Genomic DNA, 24,605 nt, shown 5'->3' with positions numbered 1-24,605 from the left:
TAACAACAAAAATACTAACAAGTAAACAAGTAAAGGCACACATAAGTTGGTAACCTAGTTTGGTAATAATCCACCTACGTTTGGGGGCAGTGTGCCCAAAGAAAAATAATTCACTAATATTAAAGAGTTAAGCAACTTACAACATAGTACTTATCTATAATACATGATCACTACTGTGACTCACATGAAGCTCAACTCACTAACCACCTAGGCTCTCCCTAAATGTGAGACTCTCTCTCAAGTGTACTTGCCTCCCCATAAGTTTGATAATATTAGTGTTAGATACTTCAACTTCCGATAGTGTGAGACTCCTCTCACTAAGATATCTTCCCCTTAACGAACTCCCTTCACGGATGAATCTTGGGATCCCCTAAGATGGAGAACTCCTTCTCCGAAGCTGAGTCTTAGGCTCCCCCTAAAACTGAGAACCCCTTCATTGGCAGCAATGGGTTAAGTTCCCCCTAAGACTGTGATTTACTTCAAAGTACACAAAGGAGTAGTGAGCAACGAGCAAGAACACAATGTAGAACAATTTGATTGTCAAACAGAAATCGTCTTGCTCAATAAAATAAAAATACAACTAGCCTAAATGGACAACATAACTCAATAAAGGAAAATATCAGACAAAATATCACAACCGATATTTTCAAATAAGGAAAATATTTTGCAGGAAAATAATCTATTGTCACAAACAGATGTTACGACTTTATAGGAGACAACTGCAGAAACCACTGCCCTAGAAAAATTATAAAGCCAACTAATAAATCTCCAACAAACTCCCCATTTGGCTAATAATTTATATATATATATATATATATGTACATATACATACAAAAGCAAGCAACCATTCATCGTCAAAGTAAAAATGTTTGAAATAAAGGTTTGACAAAAACAATAACATCAGTAATAGGACAAAACAAGTCCAACCATCAAGGTCTTCCAAAACAAACCAAACCATAAACCAAACAACACTAACTCAAACACAAGCACAGATTTAATAAAGTATCAAATAGCAAACCCAGAAGCAGAACCAACACCCCCCTTTCTAGCAATTAAAAAAACCAACTCCTCGATTGAGACGAGAAAGCTCCTCCATCCCTAGACAAGACAGACCACATAATCTGTATTACCTAATCATTTCATTTTTCCTCTCTTGAAGTCTCTACACCATGGACGCAAGGTCACGAGATTCATTTGATAGCAGGTGAAGGATACAACTACCAAAAGAAAACTCAAAAAAAGCTCTGCTTAGACCATGAAGATGATGAGTCGTGGTGGTAATGTCCAGGTCAGGAATATGGTGTCCCTGCAGAAGCTTTGGGTTGATGGAAAAGAGACTTGGAGAGGATTCAACAGGTTTTGTCAGGGAGAGAAGATCGGGCTTTTGGGACAGCAAAATACCGCAGATGAGGCGAGGAAAACAAATAGGCAATTTAAAAGTTGGGGACCCAATATACCCTTTTAATTTGGTTTAGCACAAACACACCATAATTGAATTGTGCTTGAAGCCCTATCTGATAAAGAAAAGTGGTAAGAGCAATGGATAAGCCTGATTTGTGAGAAGATGGGCCCAATTATAAATGTAGATCTTGTGTAGAAGGGCATATTTAACACTCGAAATAGTTGTAGACAATTGACTCCTTCGTGGCCATGTAGAACGGGCTCCTTCAGTCAATTCAAACACTAAATCTCTAAAGGAAGGACGTTGTTCCCTCACATTCTCAAGCATATTGCGATGTGAAAAATTATTTGTTAGTAACTCAAACTGCAAATTAGTTTTTGAGTTGGTCTAGTCAATTCCTAGTTTCTAGGAAATAGTTGAAGTTATTTTTAGTTGTAGTCAAGTATAAGTTCCTATTCTTGTGGAGTTAGTGGGATTAGTTGCTAACATTGTGGAATCTATTTTTAGATTCAAGATATGAATTTATATGGAGTTTTCTAGAATGAAATTCACACACTTCCCATTTTTCTCATTTCTCTCTCATTGGTTAGAACAACAGTGGTATCAGAGCCCTCAATTCTTAAGGGATTTGTGAGCGAGAATCAATGAAATATCTCCGAGAGAAACTAAGTGATACACCTATGAGAGTTGTTAGAGATGGAATTAGGATCAAACAATCTTTCTTCATTGGCTCCACCTGTGTTTGATGGTGAAAACTACCAGGCATGGGCTATCAGAGTGCAAGCCTACATGGAGGGTTGTGATTATTGGAAAGCAATTGAACAAGACTATGAGATTGCTCCACTTCCTGATAACCCAACAATACATCAGATCAAGACTCACAAGGAGAGAGTCACCAGGAAGGCAAAAGCTTAAGCTTGCCAATATGCAATTGTGTCTCCCGCCATATTCAACAGAATTATGGCCTTGAAATTGGCAAAGAAGATCTGAGAGTTCCTCGAGAGTGCGTATGAAGGTGATGAGAGGATTAAAGGCATGAAAGTGTTGAACTTGATGCGAGAATTCGAGAGAATGCAAATGAAAGATTCTGAGTCCATTAAAGAGTACTCAGATAAGTTGATTAGGATTGCTAACAAGGCAAGAGTATTAGGACCCAGTTTATCTGACAATAGATTGGTTCAGAAGATTCTAGTTTCAGTACCTGAGAGATATGAAGCTTCATTAGAAAATACGACCTCTCAAAACTCAAGGTGATAGAAGTGGTTAGTGCTTTGCAAGCACAAGAGCAGAGGAGGTTGATGAGACAAGAAGGAAGCATTGAGGGGGCATTGAAAGCTAGAGTGTAGCAGGGAGAAGGTGGAAGAGAGAAAAAGGGAAGTGGCAGCAGTAGCTCAGAGTCTGCTGCAAAAGATGCTGGTAGTACATGCAAGCACTGTGGGAAGCAAAATCATCCAAATTTCATATGCTGGAGAAAGCCAGATGTGAAGTGTGGAAGATGTCATTTATTGGGGCACATTGAACGATTTTGTAAGGAAGCAAAAACTCAACAGCAAGGAGGAACACATGTTGTAGTATAGCAAGAAGAAGATCAACTCTTTGTGGCTACTTGTTTCTCATCAGTCACTCAATGTGATGGTAGGTTGGTTGATAGTGGGTGTACCAATCACATGACAAATGACAAAGAGTTGTTCAAAGACCTTGACAAGTCATTCAAGTCAAGGGTGAAGATAGGAAACGATGAGTCTCTAAAAGTAAAGGGGAAGGGCACAGTGTCAATAGAGAGTTGTGCTAGAACCAAGTTGATTACTAAAGTGTTGTTTGTCCCTGAAATTGATCAAAACTTGTTAAGCGTTGTTCAATTATTAGAGAATGGATTCAAAGTGTTGTTTAAAGAAGGAAAATGCCTCATTTCTGATTCCAATGGGAATGAGTTGTTCAAAATAAAGATGCAGCACAAGAGCTTCTTGTTGGATCCACTCGAGAAGGAACATATAGCTTTCAAGTGTCAAGTAAATGACACTAAGTTATGGCACAAGAGGTTGGGGCATTTTCATCAAAAAGGGTATGCACAAGTCTGAGGAATTGATTTTTCTGAGACTTTTACACCAGTTGCAAGAATGGATACAATCAGGTTGTTGCTGGCTGTGTCAGCCCAGCATGGATGGAAGGTGTATCAGCTAGATATGAAGTCAACATTCCTAAATGGAGTGTTAGAAGAAGAGATCTATGTTGAGCAACCAAACGGATTCATCATACCAAGAAAAGAGCAGAAGGTTTATTTGTTGAAAAAGGCTCTCTATGGGTTGAAGCAAGCTCCTAGGTCATGTACAACAAGATGGATGATCACTTGCTGAACCTGGATTTTGTGTGAGTCGTTTTCAAGCTCTTAGGAGCAAGTTAGGTGTTTGCAGTATTTGAGTTAGGAGGAGAATGTTAGTAACTCAAAACTGCAAATTAGTTTTTGAGTTGGTCTAGTCAATTCCTAGTTTCTAGGAAATAATTGAAATTATTTTTAATTGTAGTCAAGTCTAAGTTCCTATTTTTGTGGAGTTAGTGGGATTAGTTGCTAACATTGTGGAATCTATTTTTAGATCGAAGATATGTATTTATATGGAGTTTTCTAGAATGAAATTCACACACTTCCCATTTTTCTCATTTCCCTCTCATTAGTTAGAACACACTTCCCTTCTTCTCTCTTCCACCTTCTCCCTGCTGCAGTCTAGCTTTCAATGCCTCCTTAATGCTTCCTTCTTGTCTCATTAACCTCCTCTGCTCTTGTGCTTGCAAAGCACTAACCACTTCTATCACCTTGAGTTTTGAGAGGTCTTTAGTATTTTCTAAGGAAGCAATGGTTGCTTCATATCTCTCAGGTACTGAAACTAGAATCTTCTGAACCAATCTATTGTCAGATAAATTGGTTTCTAATGCTCTTGCCTTGTTAGCAATCCTAATCAATTTATCTGAGTACTCTTTAATGGACTCAAAATCCTTCATTTGCATTCTCTCGAATTCTCGCACCAAGTTCAACACTTTCATGCCTTTAATCTTCTCATCACCTTCATACTCACTTTTGAGGAACTCTCAGATCTCCTTTTCCGACTTCAAGGCCATAATTCTGTTGAATATGGCAAGAGACACAACTGCATATAGGCAAACTCGAGCTTTTGCCTTCCTGGTGACCCTCTCCTTGTCAGTCTTGATCTGATGTATTGTTGGGTTATCATAAAATGGAGCAATCTCATAGTCTTTGCTCAATTGCTTCCCAATAATCACAACCCTCCATGTAGGCTTGCATTCTGATAGCCCATGCCTGGTAGTTTTCACCATCAAACACAGATGGAGCCAATGAAGAAAGACTGTTTGATCCTAAGTCCATCTCTAACAACTCTCACAGGTATATCACTCAGTTTCTCTCGGAGATATTTCATTGATTCTCACTCACAGATCCCTTATGAATTGAGGGTTCTGACACCACTGTTGTTATAACTAATGAGAGGGAAATGAGAAAAATGGGAAGTGTGTGAATTTCATTCTAGAAAACTCCATATAAATACATATCTTGAATCTAAAAATAGATTCCACAATATTAGCAACTAATCTCACTAACTCCACAAGAATAGGAACTTATACTTGACTACAACTAAAATAACTTCAATTATTTCCTAAAAACTAGGAATTGACTAGTCCAACTCAAAAACTAATTTGCAGTTTTGAGTTACTAACAAAGTGGCAGCAGTAGCTCAGATTTTGCTGCAAAGGATGCTGGTAGTACATGCAAGCACTATGGGAAGCAGAATCATCCACATTTCAGATGCTGGAGAAGGCCAGATGTGAAGTGTAGAAGATGTCATTTATTGGGGCACATTGAACGATTCTGTAAGGAAGCAAAAACTCAACAACAAGGAGGAGCACATGTTGTAGTACAACAAGAAGAAGATCAACTCTTTGTGGCTACTTGTTTCTCATCAGTCACTCAATGTGATGGTTGGTCTGTTGATAGTGGGTGTACCAATCACATGACAAGTGACAAAGAGTTGTTCAAGGACCTTGACAAGTCATTCAAGTCAAGGGTGAATATGGGAAACAGTGAGCATCTAGAAGTAAAAGGGAAGGGCACAGTGTCAATAGAGAGCAGTGTTGGAACCAAGTTGATTACTGAAGTGTTGTTTGTCCCTGAAATTGATCAAAACTTGTTAAGTATTGGTCAATTAGTAGAGAAGGGATTCAAAGTGTTGTTTGAAAAAGGAAAGTGCTTCATTTCTGATTCCAATGGGAATGAATTGTTCAAAATAAAGATGCAGCACAAGAGCTTCTCCTGGATCCACTCGAGAAGGAGCAGATAACTTTCAAGTGTCAAGTAAATGACATTGAGTTATGGCACAAGAGGTTGGGACATTTTCATCAAAAAGGGTATGCACAAATCTGGGGAATTGGTTTTTTTTTTTTTAGACTTTTGCACCAGTTGCAAGAATGGACACAATCAGGTTGCTACTGGCTGTGTCAGCCCAGCATGGATGGAAGGTGTATCAGCTAGATGTGAAGTCAACATTCCTAAATGGAGTGTTAGAAGAAGTGATCTATGTTGAGCAACCAGACGGATTCATCATACCAATACAAAAGGAGAAGGTTTATTTGTTGAAGAAGGCTCTCTATTGATTGAAGCAAGCTCCTAGGGCATGGTACAACAAGATGGATGATCACTTGTTGAACCTGAGTTTTGTGTGAGTCGTTTTCAAGCTCTTAGAAGCAAGTTAGGTGTTTGTAGTATTTGAGTTAGGAGGAGAATGTTAGTAACTCAAAACTGCAAATTAGTTTTTGAGTTGGTCTAGTCAATTCCTAGTTTCTAGGAAATAGTTGAAGTTATTTTTAGTTGTAGTCAAGTCTAAGTTCCGATTTTTGTGGAGTTAGTGGGATTAGTTGTTAACATTATGGAATTTATTTTTAGATTCAAGATATGTATTTATATGGAGTTTTCTAGAATGAAATTCACACACTTCCCATTTTTCTCATTTCCCTCTCATTCGTTAGAACAACATGATTGATCAAAGCAGCAGGGAAAACAAATGGATGGCGCCTAATATGCACCCTTGGGTAATCTGGGCTAGCTGAATCTGCAAAACTAGAGGGAAGATTCACAATAACCTTACAAACAAGTTGTGGATAGTAGGGTCCCAAGCTCAAAACAGTTAGTTCAAGGCCAACAACATGAATTAACTCCATAAGCTCAACAAACTCTTAAGTACGACCACATAATTGTTTCTCATCCACAATTTTGCACTTAACAACGTACTTCCACAGGCTAACATCCTTCTCAGAGTGGAAGAAAATACCATCTAAAAGCACAGAGGGAACGTTGGAAGTAATTGACCATTTTCTTTTAACTTGAGTAAAGGCTTTAGTGACACGAACATAATCAGTATCGTCATTGTCCGAGCTGCTCTTGAATCCCTAGTCTGAAGCTTCCTCATAATCAGTTTTCTCATATTCATTTTCAGATGTCTCAGAGGAGGCATCAACGTCAATATTAACTACATCGGAGACACCAACATCAACAAAAGTTTTCTTTGATCGAAGCTCTGCAATAGTAATATCGTCTTCATCATCTTCATCAACAGAATGAGTAAAGCGAGGAGAATTCTCATGACTTTGATCGTTGATCTTAGTGGCAACATCAGATAAAGCAACATTTTTCACATTCTCAAAAATCTTAGTAGTCAACAAATTATCAATCACAAGTCTTTGATCCGGTAAAAGGGAAGACTCAGCCAGAGTTTTCACATTCTCTTCAACAGCTTAAGCCTCTTCACTAGGCCTAGTTCTAGCAACAACCAGAATCACATGAGCATTTTGTGAATCAATAGCATCAAGCACAAAAGATGTCTCAACAACAGACTTTAAAATATTTTCTTCAGAGACATTCACACCTTCATGTTTGCTGGTTGATTTTTAGTGTTGACATGCTCTAACATGATCTTCTTACTTTCCACAAGGTCAAGAATAAAGTGATGTCTGATGTCGATATGTTTGGTACGACTGTGTTGAACTGAATTTTTGGATATATTAATCGTACTCATGTTGTCAAAGTAAAGAGTCATAAAACCTTGTGGGACATCATACTTCTGTAGCATTTGTTTCATCCAAATCAATTGAGTACAACTACTCCCAACTGCAATGTATTCAGCTTCAGCTGTTGACAGGAAAACACAGTTTTGTTTCTTGCTAAACCATGAAATCAAGTTGTTGCTCAGGAAGAAACAACCTCAAAAAGTACTCTTTTTCTGTCCTCTGAGCTTCCTGCCCAATCAGCATCACAGTAGTCAACTAATGAGCTACTTGTATCAAACGTATACAGTAATCCATATTCGCTTGTGTCATTTATGTATTTGATTATCCTTTTTGCACTAAACAAATGACTTTTTTAGGACAAGATTGATATCGAGCACACACACCTACAACAAAAGCAATATCTGGTCTGCTGGCTGTTAAATTGAGCAAGCTCCCAATGATGTTCCTGTATAGACTCTCATCAAGTTGAGTTCTACTAGAGTCTTTTGATATTTTCATATGAGTTGGAGCATGAGTTCTTTTAATATTGGCATTTTCAAGGCCAAATTTATTCACTAAATTCTTGACATATTTGCTTTGAAAAATAAAGATTCCCTCATTCAGTTGCTTTATTTGAAATCCCAGAAAATAGGATAGTTCTCCTACCATGCTCATCTCAAATTCTTCTTGCATTTTTTTCACAAAGAGCTCGACCATCTCTTGTGACATCCCTCAGTGTGAGTCATTCAGCTGAGGATCTCTGCCCATCAAGCGTGCAAGCCCGTGAAGTTAATCATGCAAATAATCGCCTTATTGCGCTTTTTGGGAGTTTAAGGAAGTCTAACTGTATTTTATTTTCAAATTGCTTTTTGAATTTGAACTGTTGGCAGTTTAATTGTGACAGGCCTCTTTGTTGTGTTGTGGATTTGTTCTTCCCTCAACCGTCTATTTACAAAATTATTGTATTTGCTTGTCATACTAAGTCTCCTCTAATGGTGAGTACTCGTCAAAGAACTCACACTTCAAACAGAAAAATGGTGAGATATAAAGAGAAGACCAAACGAAAAATACCATGCTCATCTCGACTTCTTCCTGCATTTTTTTTTTCACAAAGAGCTCGACTTTTATTCATTGCATCAAACGCATTACTTCACAAACATTGAGTTACAAGTCCCTGTGTTCGACCTCGGATCATCCTAGAAACTTGTGTTCTTATTATACTTGGCGAGAAAGCGATAAAACTTGTGGCAGGAACGTATGGTCATCATATCCATGCTTAAACGTATATTGTATATTTTCTAGTCCAACGCATGACCATCGACGCATGGAGATCAACGCATAACATAAGTTGCATATTTATTTTCCTCTCCTTTTCCAATGCATCAGCAATAAATGTATCTAATTTTTCACAAAGAAAACGAACCTACGTGTATCGTGAGAAGTCATCAACAACAACTAAAACATATCGTTTGCCTTCTAGACTCTCTGATTGCATAGGACCCATAAAGTCCATATGAAGAAGTTCCAGTATATGGGTTAAACCCAAGTGAGCTACCTACTTGTGCGCAGTATGAGTTTGTTTTCCTGACTGACAATCTCCACAAATAATTCCAATGGAAGTAGGTAATGGAGTCCAGATATAGCATTTTTGGCAAGTGCATCTTGTAGTCTTCATACTTACATGCCCGAGGTGTTCATGTCATAGGCTAGCTTCATCTTTCAAGAGAGATGACAAACTTGCGAAGAATAGTCAAACTCCACATATAACAGTTATCAGAAGAACGCGTACCTGTCATGACAAGAGCTTTGACTTCGCTTGTGACAACATATATGTCTTTGATAAAGATCATGTTCAGACCTTGGTAGTAAGCCCTCCAACCAACGTTACACTATCTCCAAAAGTGACATTTCCTTTAGCAAAAAATCTGAGAGATGTCAATACAACATTACATTTGTTCGGAACATTCTTCTCTCTCCAAACTTGTTTGATTTTTATTTGTCTTTTAAGGTAATCCTAAGAGAAGTAAGGAGCCCTTATTGGATAAGTGGATCTATGAAGAATTTTCAATAACTAATGGCAATAAAAGACATTTATGGCCCACTTTGCGACAATAGTGACAAATCCATATTGGTCTGAACGAACGATTGTATTTCCATATTGAATTGCTGAAGAAAGTACCGATAAAACCATAGAACTCTAGATCTTGACCTCTAACAAACTCAATATTTTGCTTCCCTTTGGAATTTGACTGATTATTATGCTAACTTCCACCTTTAGAAAAACCAAGCTTAGAGTTATCACCAACTATTTTTCCTTTAGTCAAAATTTTCTCCAGAGACTCAGTACAACATTCTGACGTTTTGAACACTGAATCCTTCTTTAACTTGAGAAAGTTCATGCTTCAAATCTGCAATAGTAGACATAAGTCTGTGATTGTCAACAACTAACGTCTCAATTTCTCACTTTCAACATCAAGGGATTTTTTATTGTCTTACCATTTGAGAAAAAGTGCATGATAAGAAATATCTGTAGATCCTTGTCTCACGACATTATGAGCATTTTCGGTAAATAGATTGTACTTAGTATCACACCCCTCCCCAGATTACCCTCTTAATCCGAGAAGAAATGTGAAAACAATTGTCAACCCTCTTATGATAACTACTATCTAACACACTCCTGGGAACCTGTATCCTTAGCACCTGTTAAACCTGATTTTGCAGTTTTTATTCCTCTAAAACTTAACATATAATCTCAGCAACAGCTTAAAGCATACAAATTATTACAGATCAGAATATCAACATCAACATACTTAACAATTTAAGTAAACCAAACTTATTGCAAATTCTATTCAACACAGCTCTACTTTATTCCCATGACATGAACAAAAAAATTATATTAACAAAACATGATGAGCCACCTAAACTTCCACTCTCTGTGTGTCTGAGAAGTGATTGACTGGTAAAACTACTAGGTGTTGGGACGTTGACTGCCACCTGGGGAGCTGAAAAGCTCAGTGAGTGACTATCTTAAATAAAACATGTTTTAAATCATAATTAATGTGAACATGCTTATCAAGGAAACATTTATAAAATCATAATAGAACTGAAAATCAGGGTTTTAAAAATAGAAATGAAAATCATGATAATACATCATGTAAAAACCCTAAAATAAGCGTATTGGCATCAATCTAAAAACTCCACTATTCTACTGTCTACACATGTGGGAGTGCCCTTTTGTTCAATCCCTAATAACCTTAGTTGAGAGAGAGCCCTTTTGCCTGATCTCATCAACGTCGATAACATAGTCATACATGCACATAGAGTTGGATTGGGTCTGACCACCATACCATACCTTCGATGTCAAGGATCCCTAGTATAACTGAAATTTGAGTACCTTACCATATCTTCGGTACCAACATTGGAATAGGGTTAATACAACATTTATGCACATGACAGAATATACATTCATTTAAAGAATTCCTCATAGTTTCATTATCATCGGATGGTGCTTTGTAAAACAATCAGCATGCTTATAAAATTCCTTGATAAAACTCTTCATGCTATATAACATGGCATAGGCTTATTGAATAACACATGCTAAATTCATGAATAACTTCATTTTTTTATAATATGAATCTGATAGACCTCCCATATTTAGGAAGTATGAAAGAAGGGCCAATAAGAAGGTTAGGGAGAAGGGCACAAATGTAAATGTGGGAGAGAATAAAATTAGTTAGAATGGGGACCACCGAATCTATAACAAATTCGGTTAGTAGAAGGGAAATTTTGTTAGTAGAGGGGGGGGGTGACTATTTGCTATAAAGATAGGAGGGTAGAAGCACAAGGGGGTATCAATCTTTTTATTTTGAGGAACTGAGCTTGTGAAGCTTGTAATCAGGAGGGGGGTCTCGACCTTCCTAGGCTATTTGAGCCAAAATAGTAAATATATAATTGAGACTCTATCAATCTGGTATCAGAGCCATCCGATTCGTGGGAAAGGGTATGGTGAAGAAAATGGAGACAAGAATATCAGCTGTAGAGGAACAACTCACCTTACTTCAAGTTGGAATGGAAAACATAATGGATCAGAGGTTTGGAGAGATGCAACAGATTACGGAGAACATGATGACTGCAAAAATCGAAGCAATAGGGGAGACGATGTAGCAGAAAATGATCCGAGCATTGGAAGTCTGGTCGAAGAAATAAAAAAACAACCAAGGAGAGGGAATCAGGGTCATCAGAAAGGATAGTGACTGACAAGGGGAAACAACCGACGAGAGAGGAAGGCGGCGAAAGAAGGGAAGTGTCGTTCGATATGCGACTGAGAAAGCTAGAAATACCAATATTCAAAGGAGAACCAGATGAAGATTCGATGGGGTGGTTTCATAGAGTTGAAAGATATTTTGTTGTGAATCGGTTATCGGAGAATGACAAAATCGAGGCTGCGATCTTGTGTTTGGAAGAGGAGGCATTAGAGTGGCATCAGTGGGAGGACGAGAGAACGCCAATGGACACCTGGGCCAAATTTAAAGAACAACTCCTGCTGCGTTTCCTACTAGTCAAAGAGGAAGATCGGAAAGCACAGTTTCTGACCTTGAAGCAGGACGACAGCGTGCGAGCATACCGGCGGCGATTCAAGCAACTCTCAGGGTCGTTGAAAGACCTCTCAGATGAAACGTTAGAAAGCAAGTTCGTTAATGGGTTGAAAGAAGATATTAAAATTGAAATGAGGATGTTCAAATTAATTGAGCTGAAGGAAAAAACGAGGATGGCCCAAATAATAGAAGATACGGAGGAGGCTCGAAGAAAAAAATGGGGCAACCCGAACCCAACAAAGTCAACAGGTGCTTCTTCAAACTCGGGACTCAACTCGACCACGGGTCAACCCGGTTCCAACACAAGTCAGAACACACAATCGGCTGCCTGGACAATCTCTCTCAACCCGACCCGCGCGTCAGGTACGTCTTCCAACTCTGTTACTTTAAAAGACATCAACGAAAAACCGTTCACGGCCGGAGCTTTCAAGCGGCTGTCCGATAGTGAGATGCAAAACTGGAGGGATAAGGGACTCTGCTACCGATGTGAAGAGAAGTATACACCGGGGCACCGTTGTAAAAAAAGGGAGTTGAGTATCTTGCTATACCACGATGAGGAGGAAGAAGCTGAGATTAAGGAAACAGAGGACGAACCAAGAGTGGCCAGATGCCCATGACAACTACATTAGAATCGATGGTGGTGGAGGCTAGTGAGCAAGAGGCAGCGGAGCTGTCCCTAAATTCTCTGGCAGGGATCGATTCACCTCGAACGATTAAGGTCAAGGGGGCTATAGGAGATAGGGACGTGATTGTTTTCATCGACAGTGGTGCATCACACAACTTCATCGACAACTAACTAGTATCAACCCTGAAACTATGTGACGTACTCTAAGCGCCTTTGTTGTGAACTAACTATGTTGTATGCATTAAAGCATTACATCACTGGATCAGTTGCTTGTTTATTCTTCGTATGCAGCTGCCTGCATATTCATCCACAACACCACTTCAGATTAAATCTTTGGATTTTACAACTTTAATTCCAACATTCATTTAGCTAAACTCCTTTAAAAGAAATTGCTCATAAACATCTTATCTTTCACTTATCTTAGAATTTGAGCATTATTTCCTTTTGAGTTAAATGGAATTCCTCCAATCTTTCCTTTAACTTACTGAGAAATTCTTCTACTTCCACAGTTTTCAGATGGCAGCAACATTTTTTCACTTAGGTGTTAGAAAAAATTTGACAAAATAGTCTCCTTCTTTGTTCAGCCTATTTATACATAAGTTTGCATGAGAAATTTGTTTAATTAAATGCCACATGGCATACTTATCTTCCCATTGATGTCTGCACGAATGCCACCTGGCTTGCTTACCCATTAATTAAGTTGAACTCCTTAGCTTAACTGCATCGCACGGCCTTGTGGCCACTTAAGCCCTTTCCTTTCAACACATACTTCTACTCATCGATTTATCCTTTGAGCAACACCTTCAATGCATGATCTTCTGCCGCATCATTTGTCAGCTTAGCCTCAACATTGACGTACAAGGTTGGACGCATAATTCTTTCATACCACTTCGTTGTACTTAGTCATAACGTCCCCCACTTGGACCTTTGGCCACATAGTTCAACGAAACTGGCCGCACGACGCCTCATAACTAAGAGCTCAGCATTCCACATTTAGGATAACGTGTTTCTACTTCACCTAAGAGCTCAGCATTTCACATTTAGGATATTTTCTTGTCCTTTTTCCGACTTGCCAATATCTACACTTCTCAAACTCTTTATGTGTCGGCTGTGTTTACATCTTGAATGCATATACTTGTAACACTTAGAAAATTTTTCCTCCTTTAATATTTCAGGTGCATCATTCAATTAACATACTTAGTTTATTTTTCATTAATGTTAATACACACCTTAAACACATAATTAAGAGGACTTAAACTTAGTTAACTAGTAAAATAAGTTCAGGGGTTTACACTTAGTATTAGAGGTGTCAAAAGGGATGTTACTAACAAGTGCTTTGACATCTTCCTCTGAGTCGTTGTTGTCTTCAGATTCAGCATCAAACAGAGTTAAAACATAGTCTTTATTCTTTCTTCAAAAAATTAGGACATTCAGCCTAGACGTGACCATAACTGCTACACTCTCTACATTTGAAGTACTTTTCTTTCTTAGACAAAAGTACCTGACTTGTCAGCTTCCTTCTTACCATTCTGAGATTTGAATTGATTTGGGGGAGTAAAGCTTCTAGACTTCTTGTTGCTATATGTGCCAAACATCTTATCGAAACACTTTAGAACATGATTAAATTGTTTTAAGAGCAATGATATAGATTCAGCAAGGAAATCTTTTGACTCTTTATCAAGGTCAACAAACTCTTCTTTCACTAAGGTTTAAAGAGCAATTCCCTCATTTTTCTTCTCAGTTTTTCCATCTAGGGACATCTCAAACGTGAGCAATGAACCAAATAATTCATCTACTCTCAACTTTGTTATGTCTTAAACTTCCTCAATGTAGTGACTTTCTTGTCAAATCTCTTAGGTAGAGACTTAAGCACCTTCCGGACAAGTTTTTTTTCTAAAATTTTATCTCCAAGAGCGAATGACTCATTTGTAATGTCTAATAGACAAACATTGAATTCAATGATGGATTCTTCATCATGCATTCTAAGGTTCTTAAACTTCAATGTCAACAACTGCAACCTTGACATTTTTACTTTAGAAGTTTCTTCATGAGCAACAGATAAGATATCTCGTGCTTCCTTAGCCGAGACACAAGTATTAAAGAGCTAAGCAGTTTATAACGTAGTACTTATCTGTAACACACGATCACTACAATGACCTACGTAGAGCTCAACTCACTAACCACCTAGGCTCCCCCTAAATGTGAGACTCTCTCTCATGTGTACTTAGGCTCCCTTTAAGTTTGATAATATTGGTGTTAGACACTTCGGCTTTCCACAATGTGTGAGAATCCTCTCACTGAGATATCTTCCCCTTAGTCAGCAAACGATGAACTTTAGGATCCCCTAAGATGGAGAGCTCCTTCTCCGAAGCTCAGTCTTAGGCTCCCCCTAAAATTGAAAATCCCTTCTCTGGCAGCAATGGCTTAGACTCCCCCTAAGACCGTGATTTACTTCAAAGTGTTGCATTCAATGAATAAAGAACTTGCATAGCAAAATAGTGAGCAACGAGCAAGAACACAATGTAGAAAAATTCAGTCATCGAACAGAAATCATCTTGCTCAATAAAATAAAAATACGACTGACCTAATTGGACAACATAATTCTCTTTAAATAATCGAACCCAAGAAAGAAAACAAATCCCCATTTGGAATAGGAAGGTCGCGCTTCAATAAACGAAAATATCGGACGAAATATTACAGCCGAAAATTTTTAGATGAGGAAAATATTCTGCAGGAAAATACTCTGTTGCCACAAACAGACGACTTTATTTGAGACAACTATAGAAACTACTGCCTTTGAAAAAATTTAAAGCTAATTAAACAAATATCCAACATTCTAAACTATCTTCAAACTACAAACAAAGAAAATTGACGAAAAACAAAAATATAAAAGAAAAGTGTGAAGAGTAAGGATGTTATTAGAGGTAGGGGTGTGCAACGGTCAATCGGAGTCATTTTTTTTTACTAAACTACCCGGAATTGATTATGGTCAATAAAGGTTCAAACTAACCCTGACTGTTGAGGTGCACAAAATGGTCGTTGGTCATTTTTGGTCGAGTTAACTCTTTAATTTTTCTTTTGAAAAAATGTCGATTTGGATTTTTTGCCAAACCGATGTCGACTAAGCCCCTCCTCTTCTCCAAGCAACTTGGTTCGGTCAATTTTGGTTAGTCAACTTAATTTTTCGAATTATCATGCTCAACCCTAATTAGAGGATGTCCTGTATGTTAAGACGTTCCACTATTATGTGTTATTATTTTCCTTGTACAAGCCCACGATCCATTTTATAAGGGTTCTTTTCCATGTATTTTGTGTTGAGATTCCCCTTTTAGAACTTCTTTATTCTGTTATCCCTAAGAAGTAATACAATGTGTGTGTAGAGTAACTCTTTTGCAAGAGTTTTTCTTCCCAGACTCTCTTATTTAATGGCCTTCAATCATAGAGTGTGTGTAGAGTAACTCTTTTGGTTTTATGGTTAAGGACATTTTAAATCAAATGATAAATTGTAAATCAAACAAAGATATTTGATCTACTTTACAAGAGAGAATAACTTTAGAATATAAAAAATGGATCTACGTCGCTTACAGAGTATTTTCTAAAAATTCAGCAATGTGTTGATGCATTAGCATCTGTGGGTGAGCCAATTTCTAAAGATGATCATATATTAGATATTCTCTCTAGTTTAAGCTCTAAATATGAGTCTATGGTTTCCGTTATTTCTGTATATACTGAATCTTCATCTATTCAAGATATTACTTCTCCTTTGCATAATCAGGAGGCACGAATAAAGAGTAAAATTGTTGGCTCAGACAGCTTTGTACCATCAGTTAATCTGACTTCCAATCACAATTCTGAACAAAAAGTATCTTCTTCTTCTAGACAAAATAGTGATTCTCATTAGGGTAATCAGAATTAGAGGGACTGAGGAGGAGGTCGTCAAAACAGAGGAGGGGCATAACAGAAATAAACCTCAATGTCCGATTTGCACAAAATTTGAGCACACAGCCAAACAATGCTATTTTTGCTATGTTCCGTCTTCCAATAATCCACACCCTCTAGGTTTTTCTTTTCTTAATTCTTCTGATTCTGCTCAATCATCTGGAGTTCCACAAATGGCAGCTACGGTGACCTCTCGTGACCTAAATGTCGATAGTAATCGGTACTCTTGATTCTGGTGCCACACATCATTTGACTAATAACTTCAATAATCTATTCATTGGATCTGAGTATGGAGAAGGAATTCAAGTGTATGTAGCAAATGGTTCGAGTTTGTCTATTCTTCATTATGGTTCTGCTTGTTTTCCTTCTTCGAAACCCCATAAATCTCTTATTTTTAAATATGTCCTTCATGTACCTTTTATAACAAAAAATTTGATCAGTGTCTCTCAATTTGCTCATGTGTTTTTTGAATTTCATCCCAAATATTGTTATGTGAAAGATCATGTTACTGGACATGTGCTACTCTAAGGGACACTCCAAGGCCTTACCAATTCAATATTTCACCTCTTCATGAGTCTTCTACATATTCTACTAATACTAATACTAGTACTACCAAAACAAATGTGTTGAATGTTGTGTCTGAATTTCCTAATCGTTTTACTGTTAAAATGGATGTTTGGCATAGGCGCTTAGACCATCCTCATATTATGTGATTAAATATATGCTTCAATCTTTCAAAAACCTGCTATGAATATAAATAAATTGAGTTTTTGTGATGCTTGTGCTTTGGGTAAACATCATTCCCTTCCTATTCCTCATTCTACCATTACTTATAATACTCCTTTGCAACTTTGTTGTGTGTGATTTGTGGGGTCTAACTCATAGTTTGGCTCGCAATGGTTTTTAGTATTATATTAGCTTAATGGATATGCATAGTCGTTATACATGGATTTATTTCTTACAATCCAAATCAGATGTCTTTTCTGACTTCATAAAACTCAAAAATCTTGTAAAGAAAAATTTATAATGTTCCATTCTAAGATTGCAAACCGATGAGAGAGGAGAGTTTAAAACATTTATACCCTTTCTAAATCAAAATGGCATATGGGCCTCTTTTCTTTTGACATTCTGAGATGAGGCTTTTACAACTACTGTTTACTTGATTAATAGATTGCCTACCATTGTCCTTCACAATATAAGTCCCTTGGAGAAGCTATTCGGTCTTAAACCTAATTATACTTCACTAAAAACCTTTGGGCATAAATGTTTTCCTTGCCTACGACCTTATAATTCATAAACTTTCTTTTCAATCCAAACCATGGACATTCACTGGCTATCGTAATTTTCACAAAGGCTATAAATGTCTTATACTGATGGTCATCTCTTTATATCCAAACATGTTCTTTTTTATGAATCTTGTTTTCCTTTTGCTACCACATCTAAGAAAATATCTCATTCTACTGATACTACATTGATAACTCCTATTTCCTCTCTTTTACCTTATCATAACCATAATGAAGATAGACATATTACTATTCCAGTTACTGAGAATCTTGACAATCTAAATCCTACTAATGTATCCTTTAGAAACAGATTCTTTTGAAGTTTCTTCACAGGACACTACTCAATCTCCAATTGCACAGGACACTAATCAACCTCCAACTCCCTCTGCAGCCTCTGTTCTTATGATAGCTCCAATTGTCTCCACTCATCCAATGATGACTCGAGGTAAGAGTGACATTTTCAAGCCCAAAGTTTACCTTGTTGATTATACTCAAATTGAACCATGTGATGTAAAAGAAGCTTTAAAACATCCTCATTGGAAACGAGCCATGGAAGAAGAATATAGTGCTCTCATTAAAAATGACACATGAGACTTAGTGCCTAAATCTTGTGATAAGAAAATTATTGGGTGCAAATGGGTGTTCAAAATAAAACATAATTCTAACGGAACCACAGCTTGATATAAGACTTGTTCAGTTGCAAAAGGCTTTCATCAAACTATTGACATTAATTATACGGAAACTTTTAGTCCTATAGTGAAACTTATAACTATATGTGTTCTCTTAACTCTAGGACTATTTGTCAACTTGATGTTAATAATGCTTTTCTTCGTGGCTTACTTATTGAAATTGTGTTTATGGATCAACCCTCGAGATTTGGACAATCTGGATCTACACCGTTAGTTTGCGAGCTAAAGAAAGTTTTATATGCCGTTAAGTAGGTCCCTCGAACATGGTATGAAAGGCTAAGTCCCTGTCTTCATAGCCTTGGATTTCATACTTCTAAAGTTGATACTTCTTTGATTATTAGAATTTATGCTTTGTTTTGTTGCTATGTTCTAATATATGTTGATGATATCGTTACTATGGGGAGCTCTTCTATAGAAATTGAACGTGTTATTCATACTCTTCACAATCACTTTGCTTTGAAAGATCTGGGAACTCTTAACTATTTTTTAGGGGGATTGAGGTCTCTTATCCTAGAGCTGGAGGTATGTTTCTATCTCAATCTAAATATATCATGGTAGATCGTACAAAAATGAATGGGGCAAAACCAATTACCACTCTTATAGTGAGTGGACCTATTCTGTCAGCTCGACAAAGAAAATTATTTCATGACACTTCTTTATATCGAAGTATAATTGGTGCACTTCAATATGCTACTATCACTCATCTTGAAATCTCTTATTGTGTGAATAAGGCGTGTCAATTCATGCATTCTCCCACTATCTTACATTGGCAATTAGTCAAAAGGATCTTGCTATATCTCAAAGGAGTGGTCGATCATGATTTACTCCTTAAATGTCCTACCCATTTAACTTTAAATGGCCTCTGACCCCGATAACCGCAAATCAACTTTCAATTTCTATGTCTTTCTTGGAGATAATCTAATTGCATGGGGATAAAAAAAGCAATCTATTATCTCCAAATCTAGTACAGAAACTGAATATCGATGTCTTGCATTGGTTGCAACTGAAATGGTATAGATTCGTTCTTTACTTAATGGTCTAGGATGTTCTTTTAGTGATATTCCTACTTTATGGTGTGATAATCTCAATGTTGTGCATCTTAGTGCTTATCCTATATTACATTCTAAAACTAAACAAGTTGACGTTAACATATATTCTATTCAAGATCTTAATTTTAAGAAACAAGTCAGTGTTTGTCATCTCCCTACCTCGGAGCAAGTAGTAGATGTTCTTACCAAACCTTTATCGGCCTCCAGTTTTCTAAAGCTCAATATTGTTGCAACAACTGATATATATAGGGTTGCAAAGGGATGTTAAAAGGCAGCCCACTAATATGTGTTATTAATTTCCTTGCTAGTATTTTCCTTGTACAAGTCCAAGGCCCATTTTAAAATGACCCTTTTCCATGTATTTTGTGCTAAGATTCCCCTTCTAGAACTTCTTTATTCTATTATCCTTGAGAAGTAATAGTGTGTGCAGAGTTGCAAGAGTTTTCCTTTCCAGACTTTGTTATTTAATGGCCTTCGATCTTCTCGTTCATTAATAACAAAATGTATAGAATTTTCCCTTGCATGTCTATGGCTTCTTTCTTCCCTCAATGTTTTTACTTCCTTTAATTTGAGTCTGTACATAGGCAACTTACAAACCTATGTCGCAAAAAACACGATCAAAATCAAAAGTAGATATCTACTATATGGACATCTCAAAATGCCTAAATATTCTACATTACTCTGCATGCCCATCCATGGGAATTTTGAATTTCCACCAAAAACAAAAGGACCTTGATGAATTCTGGGTGACGTTTTTCCATTGAACCGAGAGCAGTTCCAATAAATTTAAATGACTGGGCCGGTTTTGTCAGTTTTTTCTTGCACCCATAGCAAATCCAATACCCTAAAAGTCCTTCCAAATCAGTAAACAGGCACCAAAAATTTATCCAAAGTGATTACCAACGGAAGAAACACTAGATTTTGAGAAAGCATAAATAATCAATGCAATGACAAAATGTAAGGTGCTATTATATTTTCATAAAGTTCTAAAAGATGAACAAGTTTACAAAGTGCATAAAAATTAAGGATTATACTCTGATTCAGGACCATCTTCATTCCCAGGAAAGCAGGAACTATCAGGAATGGAACTCAAAATACACGTCCTTCGATAGTCCTCTCTGCTGGAAGTTGTAATAATTCACGAATCCCTTCACAAACCTGCCAATAAAAAATGTTAAACACTCGTATTGTACCTCTCTCACCAACCCCACTTGTCTTACAAATGAACAATATAGAAAAAGTAGCTTTAGAGCTACATAAATTAGAGTTTTAGGATCCCAGAAGAGTCAATATTTGTATACTCGACAGGGATTTTTTTAAGGAAGAAAGTTCCATTTTCACCACTGAACTTAGGTGGGCGAGTCAAAATCAACAAAAGATGAGGTACAATGATCGAATTGAATCTTGTAACTAAGAAACAAAGAGAACAGAAAAATGTTAATTATGAAATACATACCAACTTGATCTGCGCTTTAATTGATGCAATTAATTGAGTGTACTCTTCTATCTGTCTGCACAAAAACATATGCAGGCTCGTCAATAAACGAAAATTTGAAACCTTAAAGGAACACAAGATCCTTAAACTTACAGGATTAGTAAAAGCACTAATCTAAACACCGCAGCACTTAAAACGTTTACCTGGCTAACCTCTCTTCTTTGAGAGAGAGAAATTTTAAAGCTTCAGACCATGTGAACTCGACATGAAACCCAAGCCCGACATCTACAAATATGCTTCGTGTATCTGGCCTGTACAAGTAGAGACGATAAGCTCTAAATTTGCAGGAGAAAGGTAAATTAAGTGGGAGTAAGAGAATCAGCCTCATCATTGAGCCCATGGCTCTAAGGCCAGCCCTTCCAACCATTCATTGGATTGGATATGGACCACCGAGCTAAAAAATTTCTGAGTAGAAATTGATGATAAATGTCGGAAATGGAAACAAATGCAACTCGTAAGCAGGTAATATTGTGGTTGTTTAGGCTTGAGTGCGTTCAAGAAAGGGGAGGGAGGATCCTAGTACCTAAAAATTAAAATTAAGTGGGAGTTATTATGCTTTTCTTCCCTTTGATTGTTTTGACAGATGAAAAATAAGAAAAGTATAATAACTCAAGTAGCTTGATATCCAATCTCACAGCCATGGGTTGACATGATATATTCAATGGGGCTAGCGATAAAGTAACATGACATAGAGACAATCCAAATTTCATAGTGGCCACCTACCTAGAATATTGAAATCCTTCCAGTTTTCTAACAACCAAATATTACAAGATCGTTGTTTTGTGAGATAAGTCGAAAACCAAATATTATAAGGTTGGATAGTTGTTTCGTGAGATTAGTCGAGATGCACGCATAGAAATTTAGAACAAATGAAAATGAAAAAAAGGCAACCAGATTCATTATCTAGATCAGTAAGAGAAACTTACACATCGCCTTGTCCATAGACTTCAGAGCCAAGATTGACCAACATTCTGAGATTAGTTATACTATTTTTCTCCAAATTCTCAATGTTCCTACGAAGGTCTGAACTAATAGTATAAAAATGTTAAGTGTCACAATGAAAAATACCATTGAGAATGCAACGTAGCACAAGCGAAAGATGTATGACGGGATAATTAAGAATTAAGTAAAGCCATAAATCTGAGGCGGAGTCAAATGAATTAAAAAGGATACAACACTTTCTGCTGCTCAAACACTTTATCCCTGCCAAACAACAAACAATATAGAAAAAACAGTTAAATGAATTTTACACCTTTCAAGTTTTCAACAAATACTCACAAACAATTTTTTTCCTTCATTTCCTCTCCCCAACAATGAAATTACATTTCATCAAAACTAAATTTGAAAATTGTCGAAAAACCAAGTAACAAAAAAGTTCAACCAACAAAATACTAAGTTCACCTTAATGTCCATAGATAACCACAAAAATACTCCAATTTTAGGTCAAAAAAACATAACATGAAACCCTAATTAAAGAACATACAGAACTAGAAGGTCTAGTATCAACAAAATTAGTTTTATCCAACAACAATAGCTAGCCACATAAGTTAAAAGACACCAAAGATTTTTTTTCACAAAATTAATATGAAACTCTTCTCTTCCATTGACATCTTGAATTCTCAAGATGCCTGTTATCTTATATACCAACAAAATAAACACAAGATAAGATCAAAATTCAACCTTCTGGATGTATAGAAACCAACGACTGATATCCAAGAAATACTAGACAATGGAGAATTCTGAGAGCTCCCATCTCTCTCAAAGCCAAAGGAAAGAAACAGAAATGCATCTTTGAATGGACACAGAAATCAATTCCATATGATAACTGAATTGAAGGAGAATTTGAGAGCTCTCATCCCTCCCACCAAGGCAATAAAAAAGATACCTCATTAAACCAGAGCAATGCACATGACATATATACCCATCACAAGTTCACAAACATTATGACTACTACATAGGCCAAACCGGTTTACAAAATACCTCACAAATCATTCCTCTCCTGTATTATCCTCTTACTACAACATAGGGTGGGACAAAAAAGGAGAATATTCGCACTATGTGCTAAGAAACTTGTCATCGCAAGTAACACAATAACATTTAGACAAATGGAGTTTGAAATCGAGGGATCTTCAGCTCCAAGAACTCCAGGACCAGGCTGCTTCCTTTTCAAGATGGAATTATCTCGTCATCCAGACATAATAAAGAATTGTATCGACACAAAATAGTTATCTACTAGCCATGTTTTCTTGCTTTAGTCACCAATTGGCTTATCACGGTCATCCAAGATTCCTACCAATCCTTCAAAGCATGTGATTAAGATCATTAGACAATAGACACCAACCACCTCCACATAACTTCAGTTTTTAATTAATTACCAAAATCTAACAATTATCAAATCTTGGGCAATACTGATATTTAATACTATTCTATGGAAGACAATGAAAACAGATATAAGTTAAGCCACACATCATCGATTAATTGTCACATCAATTAAGACGGATGAACAATATTATACATTTCGCTTGATAGACAATGCTTCATTGGGATCCTTCAAAATGCACGAAGTTGAGAAACTAAAACAAATGCATACCTTTCAGCAATTGCATGCACCAAATCAGGTTTCAAGCGACGGTCAACAAATTCCTCAAACCTTTTAACTTTCTCATTCCGAAAGTTATCAATTCCTGCATCCATGTTCAATAGATGACAACTGATCGTGACAGCCTTGCGGGTGTTCTAAAATAGTTGTGAACAACAAAGTGGCGAAACTTCTATCCTCCTGCATACACAATTGTCAACGTTTTCGTTATCTGGGAAATTGATGTCAAACTTCAAAAGAATTTATGAAACTGCTAGGAGGGGAACAATATCAACAATCCGTCAACAATTTATGGGCTATTTACCGATTCAGTTGTGCTGGTACGGACTTTGTTAGAGATGGAGCGCAGCGGCGTCGGCGAGTGGGAGCAACGGAGCCATTGACGTGAGCGGGAATGGGAGTGGAGCTAACGGCAACGGTAAGCGGCAGCTATGCGCGGGAGAATGGTGAATCGATACGCCAGTGTTGAAAATGGAGGCGGAGTAAGCACCTAGGGTTTTTACTTGTGAGTCAAATAATTGTAAATAAAATTGGACTATATAAGTGGCTGAAATCTTAATTTAGTTCACTTGTAACTTTTTTTTCCAATTGTAAATTTCAGGGAAAATGTACATTTTTATCGTAAAATTTGAGTATGGGCCACATTTATTCATTTGTAATGAAAATGGTGAATCGTGTTTATTTAGGATAATAAATCTATCACATATCGTTATTATTATTGTTACCGTTAATCCTAACAGTAATTGTAAATATGAAAAACTCGTACTTATTGTAATAGTAACGACATCAACTAGTAGATCTCACGTAATTTTGAAATGCAATCAAATTGATCATCCTCACACCTCAATTAGAGGTGATCTCATATTTCATTAAGGATATATAAT

At 36.9% G+C, this 24,605-nt stretch overlaps 2 protein-coding genes across 7 annotated transcripts; both read right to left on the bottom strand.

The window, feature by feature from the left end:
- LOC120085582 (Prefoldin chaperone subunit family protein) lies at positions 1-24,381 on the bottom strand. Of its 6 annotated transcripts, none has more exons than XR_005483992.2 (8): positions 24,026-24,381; positions 23,713-23,901; positions 22,296-22,325; positions 22,049-22,150; positions 21,266-21,373; positions 21,084-21,138; positions 20,662-20,785; positions 1-477 (listed from the first exon to the last, which is right to left on the bottom strand). XR_005483992.2 is itself a non-coding variant. In XM_039041634.2 (7 exons), the coding sequence occupies exons 2-7, from the start codon at positions 23,814-23,816 to the stop codon at positions 20,717-20,719; spliced, it is 468 nt and encodes a 155-aa protein (XP_038897562.1). In that variant the 5' UTR covers positions 23,817-23,901; positions 24,026-24,381; the 3' UTR covers positions 20,524-20,716. The 6 variants fall into 6 exon arrangements, 1 of the variants encoding a protein (XP_038897562.1); XR_005483993.2 differs by having other exon boundaries at positions 1-467; XR_005483994.2 differs by lacking the exon at positions 1-477 and adding an exon at positions 10,141-10,449.
- LOC120086637 (uncharacterized) lies at positions 4,073-4,438 on the bottom strand. Its single transcript, XM_039043376.1, has one exon. The coding sequence runs from the start codon at positions 4,436-4,438 to the stop codon at positions 4,073-4,075; it is 366 nt and encodes a 121-aa protein (XP_038899304.1).
- Positions 24,382-24,605: the final 224 nt, after the last annotated feature.

Source organism: Benincasa hispida, chromosome 9, assembly GCF_027475165.1.
Source record: "Benincasa hispida cultivar pf3 chromosome 9, pf3_genome.v1.1, whole genome shotgun sequence".
Lineage (NCBI taxonomy): Eukaryota > Viridiplantae > Streptophyta > Magnoliopsida > Cucurbitales > Cucurbitaceae > Benincasa > Benincasa hispida.
This window is presented reverse-complemented; position numbering and strand designations above follow the sequence as displayed.